Below are 17,966 nucleotides of genomic sequence, written 5' to 3'. Positions count from 1 at the left end.
GAGCACCGGTAAGTGCATTACTTACTATGTTGTAAAGTTGAGAGTGAATGGATAAGTGTATGAATACAGAAAACCGATAAAATGATACGAAAAATGAGATTCGTAAGACAGAGGGGAGGAAAAGGTGTTTTCAGTCCTTTTTGGGCGGTTGATAGCTGCTTTAAACTAAAAGAAACAATGCATATTCAACCTACGTAAAATGAGGAATACCAACTTAACCTGTAGGTAAATACGGATTCAAACTGAGACCGGATTTGACCGACAACATCTACCCCGCCGCCAACGCATTTTTCTAACAACGCCTCATCTCTGAAGGAGGCGGGGCTATTTTGGAGCTTTTGGCTGATAATCACGTTGAGGAGCTGTTTTCTCCGCCCAATATTCTTAATCCTTTGACCGTCTCCATTCACCACAACGAGAAAAAGCGTCTTACTTCGGATTTGAGGCATATCAATTTTCACATTTTTAAGCAGAAATTGAGGTGTGGAGCCGGGTTTGCATACCATTCGAGATGTAGCGGTACAGGATAAGGAACAGAAGAGAAATGAGGCGTTATTAGAAAAATTCGTTCTCGGCAGGGTAGATGTTGTCGGTCAAATCCGGTCTCAGTTTGAATCCGTTTTTACCTACAGGTTAAGTTGGTGATCCTCATTTTACGTAGGTTGAATACGCGCTTTACCTAGTTTAAAGCAGCCATCAACCCCCCAAAAAGGACTGAAAACACCTTTTCCTCCCCTCTGTCTTACGCATCTCATCTTTCGTATCATTTTATCGGTTTTCTGTATTCATACACTTAGCCATTCAGTATCAACATTACAACATAGTAACTAATACACTTACCGGTGCTCGAAATCGGACCCTCCAGGTCAGGTTCAAACGACGGATAGCTCTATCCGCCGGATGAATCACTAACCAGTGGATAAGTCATAGCAAAACCAATTGCGCTATCCGATGGATAGTGACTTATCCGGTGCATAGCGTTATCCACCTTTTGAACAACAGGGGCCAGATCTATAGTCCTGTGACTTCACCACTGCACTACAGCGACGAGCATGCTCAACCCAACACAGTTCTTTTCGTTATTTACTTTTGTATAAAAGCCAATTGATATTCGTGTATAATAACCAAAACTAATCCTAACCTGGCCCTAATTTTTCTCTAGGCTTAATTTAAGCTCCAAACAAAAGTTTCTTCAATTCATCTGAGTGCGGTGCGTATTCAACCTAGGTAAAATGGGGATCACCAGTTTAACCTTGGTAAGAACGGATTCAACCTGAGAACGGATTTTACCCGCAACATAGACACAAATAGTGTTTTGCAACCCTCCCCAATTACACTGAATATGAAAGTAGGCGTGGAAATCGTTTGCCAGAATTCTACAGCTCTTAATAACCTCTCTTTAACCGACATCTTCACAGAATCACCAGAAAGAAAAGGCGTTGTCAATTCACACTCAAAATTTTAATGCAGCATGAGCTTGAGGGAATGGAATACTCATCAACAATCTTATTGGTTTACTTCTTTATCGGCCGTACTTGGGTTGGCCTTACAGCTCTCCTTCAGCTAACTCTATTTTTCCAATGTTCTTAGTCTGAACGGTCAATAAAGTGCCAATCACACCCTGACAGAATGACCAATCACAACAGGCGCAAACAGCGCAATGAACCAATCAGAATTCGTAGCAATTCCGTGTAACTTGCTCAAAGAGCGGGAAAAATCACGCATGCAAGTCGTGATTGGCTCTTTGGTTTTCCTTCTCATTGGTTGATAAACTGACGCAAGAGTTTTAAACCAATCACTATATAAGTGTAGCAATTGCAATCTCATAATTACTTTCGAGAGTAATTTGAAAACTAACAACGACGTGAAATTACCAAATGTGGGGTTTTAACGACAACATGAACATACAAATTAAAACTTTTCATTCTCCATTTCTACTCTGGACATTAGGGCCGTTTATACGAGAGAAAATAAGCCGCGGCTTCCTCTGGCCGCGGCGTACATAATACGCGAAAGGAACTATTTATACGAGTATAAACTCCCAGGCCAGGATAAGCCGCGGCTTGAGAAAGCCGTAAGCGTAGATTTTGTACCATTTATACGGGGTGTTCGCGTCTTATGTAAGTCGCGGCTTATTTTCTCTCGTATAAACGGCCCTATTGTGGCGGGAAAAGTTACACGAAAGATTTCAGTGTAAGATACCAGGCAACGGCAAAAATCGTTGCGAGACAAGTTGCACGGAAAGTAGAACTTAATTCTACTTTCGGCAACAGCTCTTGCAACTCGTCTCGCAACGATTTTGGCCGTTGCAGGGTATGTTACAATGTGAAATGGTTTCGTGCAACTTGTCCCGCCACAATGTCACCAAAACATTGCGAGGCAAGTTGCACGAAACATTTCACAGTGTAACAGCGCCTTAAGTTAACAGAGGAAGCCACTCTCTCTTCGCCTACCTTAACGAGAACAGCGAATGAGGACATATCCGTCGAGCTGCCTTCTACATTCATTATCTTTTCTTTCTCTTGCTTCACCTCCACATCCTGGGGCTCGTCAGAATCAAGGTCGTCCAATTTCTTGAAACTTGGCTCGCGATCAACAGTATTTTGGTTGCTGTTGGTGGAAAAAACTAACACATGTTCAGGGTAGAGAGAGGAATGGGCACAACAGGTACATGACTGACGTTTCGGCGATGATGTACCAGCCAGGTTCGAATCTCTTTCTAACAACAAAAGCGAACTGTGTGCGTGCCTGACAGTCAAGCAACATTTTATTGTTTCTGTAAAAAAATCAGAGGTGCTTACGACTTTTACGGTCAGCTCTCATTAAAATTTTCTTTCGCAATCATTTCTTTTTTGTTTTATAACCAAATCGCATAGATAACTCGGGTACATGTCAAGAATAAAATCTTTCACTGGCAACCAAAAAATAAATTGAAAAGGAAAATAAGTTGAATTATAAATTCGCCTCATTCTGCCGAAATCCCTGAGACCCTCCGCGAAATTTGGGAATCAATTATTGAGAAACTTAAGCCAAATATTCTCTTTGTTTGCTGAACAACATCTGAGTCCGTAAGAAATCGGAAACTATTTCATGTTGGCGCCAAGCTTTGAACAAGCGCTGTACTCTAAACTGTCCGTTTAAATTCAGGGGAGGCATGGTAGCCACTGCCCCTTAGCGCATAACAACCGCGCCTCCCACCTCTGCGACCTTGGTCCAGCCCTGGTCTCAGCTATGACGTCGTATGTGGGCTGAGTTTTAGTGGATCTCAATTTGACTCCGAGGGTTGTCTCCGGGTGCTATGGTTTTCCTCTTTCATCAAAATCGACTCTCCGAGTCCATTATCCTTCCCTTTCATTGAAATGAATGAATCAAGTTGGTATTATAATTCTTAAATTCCCGTGCTTTTTCTTAAAACAGCTAACATTTCCTCGAAGAAGGTAGAACTGTTTTCTGCACTTCTTTAGAGTTTAAGTTGTAGCAGGTCGAAGTACACAGCGCCGGGACAGCGCCTAACGTCTCTCACCTGTGGGTACATGAGCACTTTACTGAGGCACCAATGTCTCGCTGATCCAAGATAAAAACCAGCACAGCAAATATGATGGTGTGAACCACAGGCTGAAATGATGCAACCGAAAATAAGTTATTCTTTACATCCAAAAAATAAAAGAAAACCAGATTACTGGAAAGGGATGAATCTGCAACGCCGGAGAGATTTATTTCCTCCATGATGACTTTGATTAGAGTTCCAAGATGAAGCAACTCAATATTAGTTATTTTTATATATTCTATATACAAGGCTAAAAGTTAAAAAAATTAAAATATTCAAACCAAACGTTTTCGGCTGTTTGCCATCATCAGGATGGTGTTGGCAAACAGCCGAAAACGTTTGGTTTGAAAATTTAATTTTTTTTTTTTTTTAACTTTTAGCCTTGTATATAGGATATATTTTACTAAGCGAACATTATGGACATTAGTTATTTTCATTATTGTCTTTCTGTAGCGATGGGTAAAAGGCTTCTGAACCAATACAGATCGTTCTTGCTGACTTTCCAGCGCAATTTCCCCCAAATTCTAAAAGCTCCTTAAAGAGTCTTGTGTTTTTTCTGTCGTCAACTTACTGCTATCAATGACACTGGAATGCCATTGTCCTTTGACCAACTGAAATAATCGCTTGCGGTCATCTGCACATCTTCAGGGGCACCACCTTGATAGGTGACTAACATGGACTTAAATCTGTACGTCTAAAGAAAAGGGGAAAGAGAAATTTTGATCACTTGAACTATCAATTGCGTGATAACGGATGAGTGTCCCCTTGTCCGCGCCACCGAATATCAATGAATTGAAACAGGTCCCACTCAATAAACTTTGGGGGAGCCGAGCTGAAGCTGGTGCGAGTGAGGCATCGTGCGTTTGTTTGGGTTTGTTTATATCCACCTTCAAACAGAGACGCATGGTAAACGACCGGAGGAATACCCAGTTTCCGGCTTTCCAGCCTTCAATAAACCCGCCACGATCGACGCTGATACCGAGATGTGATCAGTGAGGATAGCCATCTTGAACAAACGGCATCGGCTTCTGCGTATCCTACTTTCCTTGTGTATCAACTTGGTTTGCATTTGTGCTTTCACTGGCGTTCCCATTTGAGTCACATGTGTGAGCTAGGATTTGCTGGTGCAAATTGTTGGTTTTCACCCCCGTAACAAGCCCGGCATGTTGGTTGACAATACAATAGAGTATGTGCACGGCGGCCATGTTGGAGGACCAAAACAATTAAAGATATTTGCACAAAAATAACATTTATTCCCCCAAGGAATATCATTCTTTTGTTTCGGTCCTCCAATATGGCCGCTGTGCACATACTCTATAGGTCATTCCGAATTCATGTCTGCCTCGTCTTCAAAGCGAGTCTAAGTGCAAAGTTTTTCTCATGAAAATTAGTTTTCATTCATATGTAAAGTAGAACTTATTACCATCACAAAAACGTGGCACTTCGACTCGCCTTGAAGAGGAGGCAGTGATGAATTCGGAAATGGTCTATACAATTTCTCATTGGCAGAAATTTGCATCATAGCAAAGTTTAGTTCCCAGCGGACAGGCAGGTTATTGTTGTTGCCAAGCAACGTGGCCACCATGACGTCACATACAAACCAGCAATAAGCCAGTTCGGAGTTTCAAGAAACGAATGTGCGCGTCGGGATAAAAACAAGCATATAATAAACCTTTTTCCCGATACGGCGCCATTTTGATTTCTATTGTTTCAAATAGATATTATGGGATGCCCACGGGGCAAATACATATTAATTTGCCCCCTGGGCATCCTATAAGAGCTATTCGAAACAATAGAAATCAAAATGGCCGCCGTATCTGTAAAAAGGTCTATTGTCTTTTTCGTTATGGTAAATAGCTGAAAGAATTTGCATTAGAATCTTCTGGGTTTTTTCATTATATGCTTGCTTTTATACCGACGCGTGCACATTTTTTGAAACTCCGAACTCGCCTATTGCTGGAGAATTTTCCTTAAACTGGAACGTGATGAGCATTTAGTGCCCATTGTGACTGGAGGAGCATAGAATGAGGTTTTATTGGCATCGAGGTTTTGTGCTTTCATTGCCTATTGAACAATCCCCACACTCCACACATTCAATGTTGGTTGATAAATTACTCTACTGTATCTAAACAAACACTGTGTGAGTGGAGCGAGAAAGCGGGCGAAACAGGTGAAGAAGCTTTCTAGTGCATTTACGAGAGAAAATAGTTTAAAGTGTTCAAACATTTTTGAGGAAGATTTAAGATAAGAAGGAAATTCAGGCAAACATCAACAGTACTTACACGCTCGATGTAATACAATGCTCCGAACAATGGATAAGGTGGTACAAGAAACACGCACACGATATGTATGATCATAGCAGTATCCGGACTGGATATCGTGTCCACTAATACCACAGCTAACCATGGAACTAAAGCACCCTGGAAGGGAAATATTGCTCGAATCATTCAACTGTTGTCTGTTATGGGATATTGAACATACGCATATAATGTGTCAAAAAAGGGATGTTCTCACCAAAGATAGCCCATATTAAAAAAAAACCCGTTGACCTATGTACACGAATCATCCTTCTAAGTGTAGCTGTTTATGGTACCATTTAAAGGCAGATACCCTGTTGATTGCCGATTTATTCCAATGGTCAGCAAAAACTCCCGAATGGGACATTCCATTGCCGGGGATCAGAGTACACGATTTCCAAATTTACTGCGAGAGATTGACAGAAAGAAATTTTGGATCAGTTTTTCAGACCTAATTTTCTGGAAACACTAGAGGTTAAATGCATTATTGTAAATGGCTAGTTAGAACAGGAACACTTCCTGACGCTACAGAAAATTTGGGTCTGTATCTAATTTGGCGTGCACTATTTAGACTAAGTGTGCCTTTTAAAGCTTAAAAGGTTACTTCTCTTTGAATGAATTTCTTGTTCCACAAGCTCGTTCTCAAGAAGCCATAATGTCACAAAAGATTTCGACTCATTACCTTGATTATCAGCTGTTCTCAAGTTACTGGATGTTAATTAGATATTGAGCCTAATCTCAGGCGATAGATGTTGTTCTTGCCGCGAAACATGTATCAGACGCCATATTTGGAAGCGAGTGGGATAACTCTGGGCAAGATTTCCCGACTTCCATCAGTCCAGTATGGCGACCGAATCTCGTGCGTGAAAACGTAAACAAATTACAACATGCAAGCAGGCTATTAGATATTTAGGTCATTTTATGCTGAAACCCACAACAGCAATACTTACTATGTTAAAAACCTGTGGCATAATCCCTTGAGCGGTGTCCCACTTGTTGAACAAGAACGAAGACACGTAGGCGAACAGGATTGCACTGGGTAAGAACAGCAAAAAAGCTACCACCAAACAGCCGATAGCAGGGGCGGGACTCAGTGATGGGATCTCGAAAGCTTTTATAAGTATTACCAACAGGATGCAAGGAAGAAGGAAAATAATGGCATCAGCAATGAAGAATTGCAGCCAGTAAACAAATGATGAAACTCCAGATACACGGAGGATATGGCGGAGCTTGTCCTGAAATTCATAGCGACATGAAGACGTGTTGGATACGTGCGTCGGGTGATTTTTAACTTCTTACTAAGCGAGCGCGAGGGCCGTACTGGGGAATATTGGCATGAGGCCGTGGCAGTGCGCGAGGTCCGTACAAAAACGGCCGAGGGCCCATATTCCCCACCACGATCCCAAGAAAGTGAGGTTAGTGAGTTGTTTATTTATTATATGGCATCGTTTCTCTGAGCAATCGGACACTTCTCCGTTTGGTCAATGTTAATAATCTTCGTCTTCCATGAGAGAACTTTGAATGGTAAGCTTTCACATGTAAAACTAAATTCCAATTGCTATAATAGTACTGTTATGATGGAAAAAGTTAAATTTCGCTTTCTAAAAACTTTTTGTGTTTTGCTTAACTTGAATTTCCCGGGAGAGAAAAAACTGAATAAGGAAACGGCTCGTTTCCATGGTAATGGTCCGTTCTGTAAAATCCCGACCGAAAACCAGCCAATCAGAGTGCTCCATATAGCCTGAGAATTGCTTGCCATATAATAAATCTGGAGGATTGTGTTCAATTCTCATTCAGGACGTATCTAACATGATCTCGTCTCTAAATTATCGCCGATCGTTCATTCGTAAATGGCTTTGAATTTAATATTATCGTTAGTTTAGGACACTGTGTCCCAGGACTTGTAGTAGCAAAGAATATAAGGAAAACAAAAAATTGAATCCGTAGATTGGGTTTGAACCCGGATATTCTACCCCATAGGAACCGCTTCTTTCCGCTTCACCACTGAGGATCAAGACAACACTCTAAAAAAACATCTTTTAAAGTTTCGCATAGAATATCGCTGCTGAAGAGTAATTAGGCCTTAGCTAGATTAATTAGGCATAAGCTTTGATTTTAAAATTAATTGTTGAGCTGTGTGAATAAATTGATAACCGATCTTTTGCAGTGTTTAATATTGTTTGTTGCCGAGTTGTGGTGTGGTAGTCAAGTGGTTAGGTTAGGTGACAGGTTAATCAACATTCTTAAGGTCGAGTCCTATGTCCATACACTTGGGTTGTCTTTTAAAAATGTATGACTATTTCCCATAAACCAAATCAAGCTTTCGCTCTTCTAAATTAACGATAACAGTAAATTCAGAGCAAATTACGAATTACTGATAATAGTTAATTCGAAGTAGAGAATGGCTTGGACGAATCAGATCCTTTCATTGAGTAATATTTGAAGTGCTACTATGACCAAAAAACCAGTTTTTATTTTTCTTTGGATGTCAAAACTATGTCAACTAAACATCAAGTGACCCAAGTTTTATGCCTCGATTTAAAAAAGACACCTGTTTATTTTAAATGGAGTTTTCCTCTTTAATGGTCTGCCATTACTAACTTTAAAATCTTGAGAAAGCTGGATTGAGGAGAAAATGACGTCAAAGACTCGGCTGAGTTAATATGCAAGACAGGAGTTTCGGGTTTCAGACTTTTAAACTGTTTTGCGTATATGATAAGCTGTGTTTACACGCTGAAATTTTAAGCTGGTGAGTCAATGACGTCACCTTTCCTTAGATCCAACCCTCTGAGGTCCAATCGGTCAGTTTTGAACGTGAATAATCCAAAACTTACACTCAAAATAAACAGCCTTTGGATAAAAATCAAAGCTCAAAATTTTGCCAGTCAAGCGTTAAGCAATCACACTTTCAAAATCTGAAGGAAAAAAAGGAAATGGTTTTTTGATCATAGGCCTGTCTTAAACGTCGCATTTTACATGTGCCGGATCTAATAGTAGTAGTGGCATCCTCGTCTCAAAGAGGCGATGGTTAGCGCTGGGGATTTGGGCAGGATCTTGTAAGACTGTGTAGCCCGATCCTGGAGTGGCAGTCTCTGTTGCAGGTGGCACACCTTGCACCACGATGTTGGTCTTCCTGAGGCTGATCGTTAGCCCAAACTCCTTGCAGGCGTGGGACAGCTTGTCTACGAGATGTTGGAGGCACTTCTCACCGTGGGATGTTAAAGCAGTGTCGTCTGCAAACAGCAGCTCCCATACGAGCACCACGTAAGCTCTGGTTTTGGAGTCTGGAGATGTTGAAGAGTTTGCCGTCTGACCTCGTCCTAACGTAGATACCTTCTGTACAGTCTACAAAGGCATACTGGAACAGCATCGAGAAGAAAATCTCGAACAGGGATCGAGCGAGGACACAGCCCTGCTTTACTCCACTGCTGACTGGGAAGGCATTGGAGGTGGCCCCATCGAAGCAGACCGTACTCTGCATGTCCTGGTGAAAGGAGGTGATGATCGCCAGGAGCTTTGGAGGGCAGCCAATCTTCTGGAGGATCTTGAAGAGCCCGCTTCTGCTCACCAAGTCAAAAGCTTTGGTGAGGTCCATGAAAGCGAGGAACAATGGCTGCTGCTGCTCTAGACACTTCTCCTGCAGCTGACGGAGGGAGAAGATCATGTCCACTGTAGACCTCCCGGCTCTGAAGCCACACTATGACTCGGGGTAGACTTGGGAAGCAAGGCTCCGCAGGTGGGTCAAGGTGACCCACGCGAGACCCGAAGAAGAGAGATGTCGTGATAGTTGTTGGAATCACTACTGTGAACCTTGTTCTCATACTGGGAGACTATGTTGGCATCTCTCATGTCTTGGGGGATGTGGCCTTGCTCCCAGCACAGGCAGAGGAGCTCATGAAGCGGTTGCAGGATGGTTTGCTTCCCAAGCTTCAAAACTTCTGGCAGCATACTGTCCTTCCCCGGTGCCTTGACACAGGCGAGACCATCGATGGCTATGCTGAGCTCTTCCAGTTTTGGCGTGTTGTCAAGCTCCTCCAGGACTAGCAACCCAGGCAGAGCATTGAGGGCAGTGTCTGTGACGATGTTCTGGGTTGAGTAGAGCTCGAGATAATGCTCCATCCAACGCTGCAGCTGCATGCTCTGATCAGTGATGACCTCAACAGTCTTTGATTTGAGCGAGGCTCTTTTGACGTTTATAGGGCCGGTGGCAGTTTTGATGCTCTCATACATCCCCTTTGTGTGGCCACAGTCCGCTACTAGCTGGAGTTTGGAGCATAGGTTCTGCCAGTACTCGTTGGCACAGTGACGGGCGGTCTGCTGGGCCTTGCTACCAGCTGCTTGAAGGACATCGCGTGTGCTTAAGGAAGGGTTCTGCTTGTGAGCCAGCATCGCTTTCCTCTTGGCCTCCATGACTGGCTGCATTTCTTCCCAGCAAGCCTCGAACCAGTCAGCATTATTGTGTTCTTTCTTGCTGAATGCAGCCATGACTGAGTCGTAGATGGCATCAAGGAGGTGAGACCATTTGGTACCCGGGTTGCTGGTTGTTTGTTGCGCAGCAAGTTTCTCCTGGAGGCTGTCAGCGAAGATCTGAGCCTTAACGGGGTCGGAAGTCCCACAGATGTTGATGCGGGGGCGACCCTTGGTCTTGGCATGGTGGATCTTTCTGGGCTTCATCCTGACCTTGCACTTATGTCCAGGTTTGACCCTAATTAGATACACGCCCAATTTTGACATCCAACACAAAGTGTCCCTTTAAGTCTAAGCATTTGCTACCTATTTTCAACAATAAGGTAAGGGTAAAGGTCAGCGTTATTTTTAGCTTTGGGTAAATGCAGCAGCTAATCTTCACTTAAAGAGTAGCATTTGGGGGACACTTTGTGACATAAATTGTCTGTATTCTGAGACACAAGTGATGTTGAAGTTGGCGAGAAGAGTAAGGGGACACTTCGTGACGCTTATTGAAATCCGCGTGCATCTAATTAGGGTCAAACCTGGACATATCTCTGAGGTCCGCTCTCCTAGTGATGACGAGGTCTAGCTGGTGCTAGTGGTGGGACCAAGGATGTCTCCAAGATACTTTGTGCAGGTCCTTACACTTAAAGTAGCTGTTGGTGATGCAGAGGCCGTGTTGACAGCAGAGTTCGAGAAACCTCTGCCCGTTCTCATTCATCCTGCCGATCCCAAAGTGGCCGAGGCAGGTAGGCCATGCTTGCCAGTCGGTCCCAACACGAGCATTGAAATCGCCTAGCAAATATATAGCCTCGGAACTTGGGATTCTGGATAGTGTTTCCTGCAGAGCCTCGTAAAATTGATCCTTGGCTTCTGGGGGTGGAGGTCAGAGTCGGGCGTGGGCGGATATGATGTTTACAAGGCCCGCCGATGTTTTCATGAGAAGGGCAAGAATTCTCGATGACCCTCCCGAGGGGGTTTCTGTGGTGGCAATCAGTGAATTCTTCGCGGAAAAACCTACACCGTACTGCGTCGGCTTGTCCTGGGACAGGCCTTGCCAGAAGAAGGTGTAGTCTCCTTCAATAAGTGACCCACTTATATAAGTGACCTACTTATATAAGAGCTGGAGTCTTCGTAGTTTTTTGCTTTTGACTGCTTGGTGCAAGTACTTGCTCGCTTGTCGGGAGGGTCCCCTAAGCTCTACGCACCCAGTAGAGCAGGCCAGCAATGACGGGGCGGCACCTTACTGGCTGGGGGCTGCCCAGCTTGAGGCGGGTGGTAGCAACCCAATGAAGCTGCAAGGGCTTCTCCCATCGTCGGACGAGACCCCTGGCGCTCCTTCTTATGCCAATCAGTCGGAGCTTAGAACGGGTAAGTCTTGTGATGCCGCTGAAGGGCCCTCTCTAGTTTGTGCTAAGGCCCGGGCGGGAAGATAAAGAGACGCTGGGCTGCCCTACGACAGTGTCCCCCTCTCGGTGTCAGTGGCTGGGTCCAAAGGAAAGGACGAAACAATACAACTTGGGGCTAGTTCCACTGCAGAAGCTGCCGGAAGTGCTGAGCAACTGCCACCTGCCTTAGGGGCTCTACTCCAGATTTGTCCTCAAGGTTTACTCCTGAAGCCTTACTGAGATCATGTATAGCTGCAAGGCAACGGAGGTTTGAAATCAGGGTTTACCTTCCCCTACATGGACTGCCTTTACAGGCTAAGAGCCCCATCCATCCTGGGCAACTGGTTTTAAGGTGCCAGTGGCTTCGCCTTCGTCCTTTCTCCAGTCGGTGGTGCCAGTTCCGCCACACGGAGGCCAAAAGTTGGACTTAGCTGACAGAGGCTCTTAGAGTCGCACGCCATTGGGAGCATTTCGAGAGGTTGTGAGAGCCCTGCCTCACAAAAGAAATCCCCAGCTATAACAGCCTTACGGAACCAATGCAAATGAGTTTTCGCTCATTTGCATTAGATTCGGCACATGTAAAAGGCGACGTTTAAAACGGGACATAGTAGCACTTTAATGATAAAAAATCTCTCTGATATACGCGAATCTTCGACGACGTCATTGTTGACGTTTTGTCTCGTTAACATACGGGTTTGCTGATGGAAAGCACCATGCTATTCAAAAATTGACTTTAAAAGGTAAAAGAACGTGTTAAACTAAGTGAAATGATTAATTTTACGACTCTTGGCTTTGATGACGCTTTGAGATCTCTCCCTCTTCCCTTATCTAAAACTCTAGGACAGGCTTCTCAAGGCATAACACCGCGGTAGAGATTCCATGACCATTTCCTAGGCATGAAACCCTATTAGTGCTTTACCCAGCTCTAAATACTCAGCGACTGAAACCGGCAAACCACTCAGTGCTGTTTGCAAATCTTACTTACCTGTCTTACTGCAACAACTTCAATGGCAAACATTCCTGGGATAAAAGTCAATGACATGCCAATGATTAGGACTGCAGAAAAGGAAGTAGAGTCAAATGTCCACTCGGGCTTCAACGGGAGAAGGGTGGTCTCCAGGGGGAAGAGAGTTTTGTTGAGGCTCTTCAAAGCATTCATGTGCAGAATGGATCCCAAGATGTTGATCCCAACAGGCACGGAGTGGACTGTTGTGTCATTGTATCTCAACAAAAAGCTTGAATTCAAACCTGCAGCCTGGGGAAAAATGTTACAGCTTAATGAGTGATATCTCGTTTTCATGAAGCCTCTTTTTGCCTTTTTCCCGTTTGTTCAATGTGGGTCCCAAACAATATGTCACTTGAAGTGGGTGGCAGTCATATGTCCCATGACCTAGCTAATGAAAGGCATGGGTCTGTTTTTGAAATGACATAAACTGTTTTCCTCTCAGTGCTCCCAGAATTTCTGCACAGCAATAGGCCATTTTCGAAATATAAGGTATACTTACACCTGACTGGGACAAATGCGACCCTGCAGGGAACTGGCGAAGGATGAAACCCAAATTGTAAATCTGACTTAATGAACTATTCAGCACACCGCCTATGTTGGACACTAATTCTGTGCCAACTTTGTAATCCGTAAAATACTCTATGATGTAACCAATGGCATGAGTTGTTGCATTCTGAAGCAAGGCCAACGTGGCATAACTCTCTTCACTTCCGGGCTTCAGGTACACATCTGGAGTTAAGTGGAGAGATTTGGGACCGTTATCACCCTTTTTCTTCATTTGCCTCGATAAAACAATACCAACGATCACAAGAATCGGAGGAAGGATGACCATAAAAATAAGCTTGCTTGGATAACGGATTGTGTTGATCCAGCGGATCTGTAAAAATAAACAGGAAAGGCAATGATAAATAGGGAGTCAATGCAAAGATTATGCCCATGGAAACGGCACTGCCACAACCATAATGGTTAAATGGGGAAAAGCACCCCAAGGAAACTCCCCACAGGTGCTTATAAGTTTTGGGTGAGGCCTAAAGTACTTTCATCCCGAAAGAGGTACCAAGACGCTGTATCAAATATCTTCTTCCCTCAAACGTTTTATCAATCAGAACTTATTTGCAGAGCAAATTGTTGGTTTTCACTCACGTGATCAACAGCCATGTTTTTCAACGAAAACAAAAGAAGACGTTAGCATAATAATAGCTTTCAATTCCCGGAGGATCGGATTGCAACACCAACATGGCCGCCATTTCATTGTTTGGGGACACCAACATGGCGGCCGTGACGTCATGTGAAATCCAAGAATACGGTTGCGGCTTCTGTCATTTTTCAGATTGTTAATATTAAAGGCCTCTAAAAGGCAATGCAAGGATTTTTACAGAAGATCCAAAGGATCTGCTGTATCCTTTGAGTGAGGCAAATGTAGTTAGATTAATTCAGCAAAAACTATATTAACCTACCTTTAGTAGAGCCATAAGTTGCTGCTTCGCCTTCCAAACAGGTCTCTGTGAGTCTGGTCTTAATTCAGGTTTATTAAGTTCCTGTCCTGCAATGTTTGACGTGTTAACTGCGCTTGAAACGGTTGCTGGTCCTTCTCGTACGGTAAGGGAATCCACATCACGGGCATCATGCAAAGATGTACCCTTTAAATACAATGTTTTCATAAAACTTAACCTCCGACGGAAGTTACACTACCCGCATTCAAGTAACAATGTCAATGAAAAGGGTCATCAGGCAAGCTTATCAAACAAGGAAGGATTACGTTTTTGCAAACGTTGGCCGTGAAGCATTTTGATTTGATTTAATTGATTAGAGTGTTATGTGAAGTGCTTGTTTTCTACCCCATATGAATCATGTGAGCGTTAGCCCTACAAATGGAAATGGGCCCACACAAGAACAGAGAAAAACTCTTACCAGGGTGGGAATTGAACCCACGACCATCGGGTTAGATCATCGCTGCTCTCCCGACTGAGCTACAAGGTCAGACGGGAGCAGGAAGTGGGAACTGAAGATCTTAAAGTCACGGCAATGAACATGTACAAATACAAGGAAGGATTACGTTTTTGCAAACGTTGGCCGTGAAGCACTTCTATTTGAATAGATTTAATTGATTAGAGTGTAATGGGAAGTGCTTGTTTTCTACCTCATATGAACCATGTGAGCATTAGCCCTACTAATGGAAATGGGCACACACAAGTACAAGTACAAGGAAGGATTACGGCCTGCTCCCGTCTGACCTTGTAGCTTAGTCGGTAGAGCAGCGGCGATCTAACCCGAAGGTCGTGGGTTCAATTCCCACCCTGGTCAGAGTTTTTCTCTGTCCTTCTGTGGGCCCATTTCCATTAGTAGGGCTAACGCTCACATGGTTCATATGGGGTAGAAACCTAGCACTTCACATTACACTCTGCTCAGCTAAGTCTTATCAAACAAGGGATCATTTCGACACGACACCGTGACGCTATGTTTGCAGACAAAAATCAATCAAATAGTAATCCCACCATTGTAAGGTAGGGTACTCAGTAACTTCGCTAATAAATGGCATTGAGGCTGAAGACGACTTTATTAGGTTGTGACTAGGATAGCTCCCCCCCCCCCCCCACAATCAGGTGGCACACTTTATGACAGATAGATACGTTTGCATTTGACTAGAGAAGTGAAGAGTATATAAAATGTTACCCTCAATGGTTTTTAACGAATACCAATTCTAAAGTGCTTTAAAGCCTTAAATAGTACAGATTAGTAGATTAGCCCGCATGGAATGACCGTGGAATGACCGGTTTTTGTCTCCTCGTTTGGCCGTAAAGTTGTTTGTTATGTATTTGCCATAAAATGTCCCACCTTGTTATGATAGACTTTTTATTTGCAAGTCTTGGGTGGATCCCGGGGTGATTCAGGCACTTCGATCGAACCTCTAAGCTGAAATAAAACCGGTTTTCGCCGAAAAAACTAGGCGGACAAAATTTACTTGATGATATCGCTTGCTTAAACACAGTCCTTGTTGCAAAATATATTGAACAACTTCTGTCCTCCCCAAAATTTTGGAAATCTTAGTGTCTTGGGAAACTTGCTTTCTTTCAAACAATTTTTTCCACACTCAACAATATAACAAACAAAAATTACGAAATCCTAGAAAAACGTTCAACCTCTAATTCATCCATTGTATCTTCAGTTTCTTCACTTGTATCTTCTAGTTGGAGAAAAACCTCTTCCAACGTTGTCATCGAGACACCGTAGCTGGTCACACCCAATAATGGAGCAGTGCATCCTTCAGCACTGTCACTGTTAGCTTCAAGAGCTTTAAGTAGATCTTCAAAGAAGGAACAGAAATGTTTCAGATTTGCCTGGAACATGAAGCTCTGGGCTTTCCGAACTGTTATGATCTGTCAATACTTAAAGGCCCATCCACAATGATTTTTTAATTTATTTTACTTTTTTAAAAAGTTATACAAAAAAATTAATGTGCATGTTGTTTAAAAGACGCAGAGTACATTTGTCTAATTCGCCAAAGCTTTTACGTTACTCTCAGTTGCTAAGAAATTTCTCTTACCATCCATCCACATTACAAATGGGGTATCACAAAAACAATGCCTTTTTCCTCTTTCATGGATGCTTTGGAGTATGCCTTTCAGACATACGAGAACTGTGTTCATGTGAGCATCATTTTCCCGTATTTGAGGTCTCTATTGTTGAGAAAGCCATACTCCCCTGTCCTCTCGTATCATTAATGTATCTTTCACAGGCACTGGAAAGCCCAGACGGAGCAGTTGTCATATGTGGGTTGAGTTTATTAGTTCTCTACTCTGTCCAGAGAGGTTATCCTCTGGGTATACCGGTGTTCCCCTCTCATGGAAACCCAACATTGAATTTGCACTGCTTTTATTTGATCTGATTTGACTTACAATCTCCTCGACGTGTTGAGCACACAAGTACATCCAGAAATACACGCAATTGGATCACGCCTATAATTAGAGCGAGTTTCAATCTAGTGTCGTAAAACCAAAACCAAAGTAATCACTTTGGCCAATCAAAAAGGACGGAGACATGAATCCAATAAACCAATCAAAACTCAAAGTAATTACACGTAGCCGACACAAAGCGCAGAAAATGTGCACGCGCGAGCTACGATTGGTTTTGGTTTTCCTTCTTATTGGTTGAAAATGTGGCGTGAGAACTTCTAACCAATCATTGAGTGAAGTAATGCAAAACCAAAGCAATTCACTAATTTTTTTCGAGACTCAATTGAAAACCGCTCTATGGACAGACTAAAATGAAAAATTAGTCCCTCCCCCCCCCCCCCCAAAAAAAAATTCAGTGATGAATCCGTACGCAAGTTGAAGCCCGCCATTTTTTCATCACTGAAATTGGGGGGAGGGGTGGTCTTCATTTTCCATTTAAAATGACCAAGATTGTAGCGATGATATGCAACACGAAGCATCCTGTTCAGTCCAGGCATTCATTACCTATTTCCAACAATAAGGTAAGTATTGGAGCTGGCATTATTTGTATTCAAGCCGTTTATCTGGACTTATAATGAGGAGCAGAGTTCAGGGGACGCTTTGTGAGGTCAATAATTATTGTTCGTATTCCTAGAGACGAGTGAGGTTGAAGTTGGAGAGAAGAGCAAGGGGACAAGTCGAGACCTTTATCATGCATAATCCGCGCGCATCTAATTGTGAGCATTTCTGGACAACCTATCGAGCTCGGCCACACAAGGTTGATATTAAGTTACAGTGCTACAGAATGATCATTCTTAAATATCACCGTGCTCAACAAGACTGTGATGCTGGACTAGATTGTGCGCATTTGCTTGCCACGTTATAAAAGTCATACAGGGATTTAAGGCATAAAATCAGTATGACAAATTACCTGGTAAACTGGATACTTGCTGCATAGGAAGCGCAAATGCCAATTCTTTGCCATGGTGACGTATGACGCTCGCACCTTGCACTTTGCTTTGAACGAGCTTGGTCACATTGTCTGTGTTGCAATCATCTGCCAGCGCCATGCTGCAAAATTAAACCATCCTCCTTTTAGGTCCACCAAGTTTAGGAAGAAAGATAGCCCTAGTTGGCTCTGTGACCTAAACATTTCGGGTACTAACAGAGGTGGTATCTCCGAATATAATATAAGAACCGTTGTTTCCAACTCAAAAGGAAGCTGGAAAAAAAGCAATGGATGGCAGCGAAAATAACATAAGATCATTTTGTAATTGTGAAAACCATCATCTCTAACTGTTCCAATCTAACAACTTAACGCGTCCTTCGCCGGCAAGTACAAAACAC

The 17,966-nt window shown here is 43.1% G+C and overlaps 1 protein-coding gene across 3 annotated transcripts in view; it reads right to left on the bottom strand.

The window, feature by feature from the left end:
* The window catches only part of LOC137970270 (cholesterol transporter ABCA5-like), a 63,402-nt gene that overhangs the window by 30,933 nt on the left and 14,503 nt on the right, over positions 1-17,966 (bottom strand). For 2 of the 3 annotated variants that reach the window (XM_068816789.1, XM_068816790.1), the window contains exons 11-20: positions 17,551-17,690; positions 15,828-15,991; positions 14,145-14,327; positions 13,187-13,564; positions 12,667-12,936; positions 6,795-7,079; positions 5,830-5,967; positions 4,119-4,241; positions 3,524-3,615; positions 2,454-2,610 (exon numbers count right to left, since the gene is read on the bottom strand). In XM_068816789.1, the coding sequence (XP_068672890.1) occupies positions 2,454-2,610; positions 3,524-3,615; positions 4,119-4,241; positions 5,830-5,967; positions 6,795-7,079; positions 12,667-12,936; positions 13,187-13,564; positions 14,145-14,327; positions 15,828-15,991; positions 17,551-17,690 (1,930 nt within the window). The remainder of the gene's footprint in view (positions 1-2,453; positions 2,611-3,523; positions 3,616-4,118; positions 4,242-5,829; positions 5,968-6,794; positions 7,080-12,666; positions 12,937-13,186; positions 13,565-14,144; positions 14,328-15,827; positions 15,992-17,550; positions 17,691-17,966) is intronic. The other variant, XM_068816791.1, reaches the window with a different exon arrangement.

This window comes from Montipora foliosa, chromosome 9 (genome assembly GCF_036669935.1).
Source record: "Montipora foliosa isolate CH-2021 chromosome 9, ASM3666993v2, whole genome shotgun sequence".
NCBI lineage: Eukaryota > Metazoa > Cnidaria > Anthozoa > Scleractinia > Acroporidae > Montipora > Montipora foliosa.
Note: the sequence above shows the minus strand (reverse complement) of the source record. Positions and strands in the feature narration are given on the sequence as shown.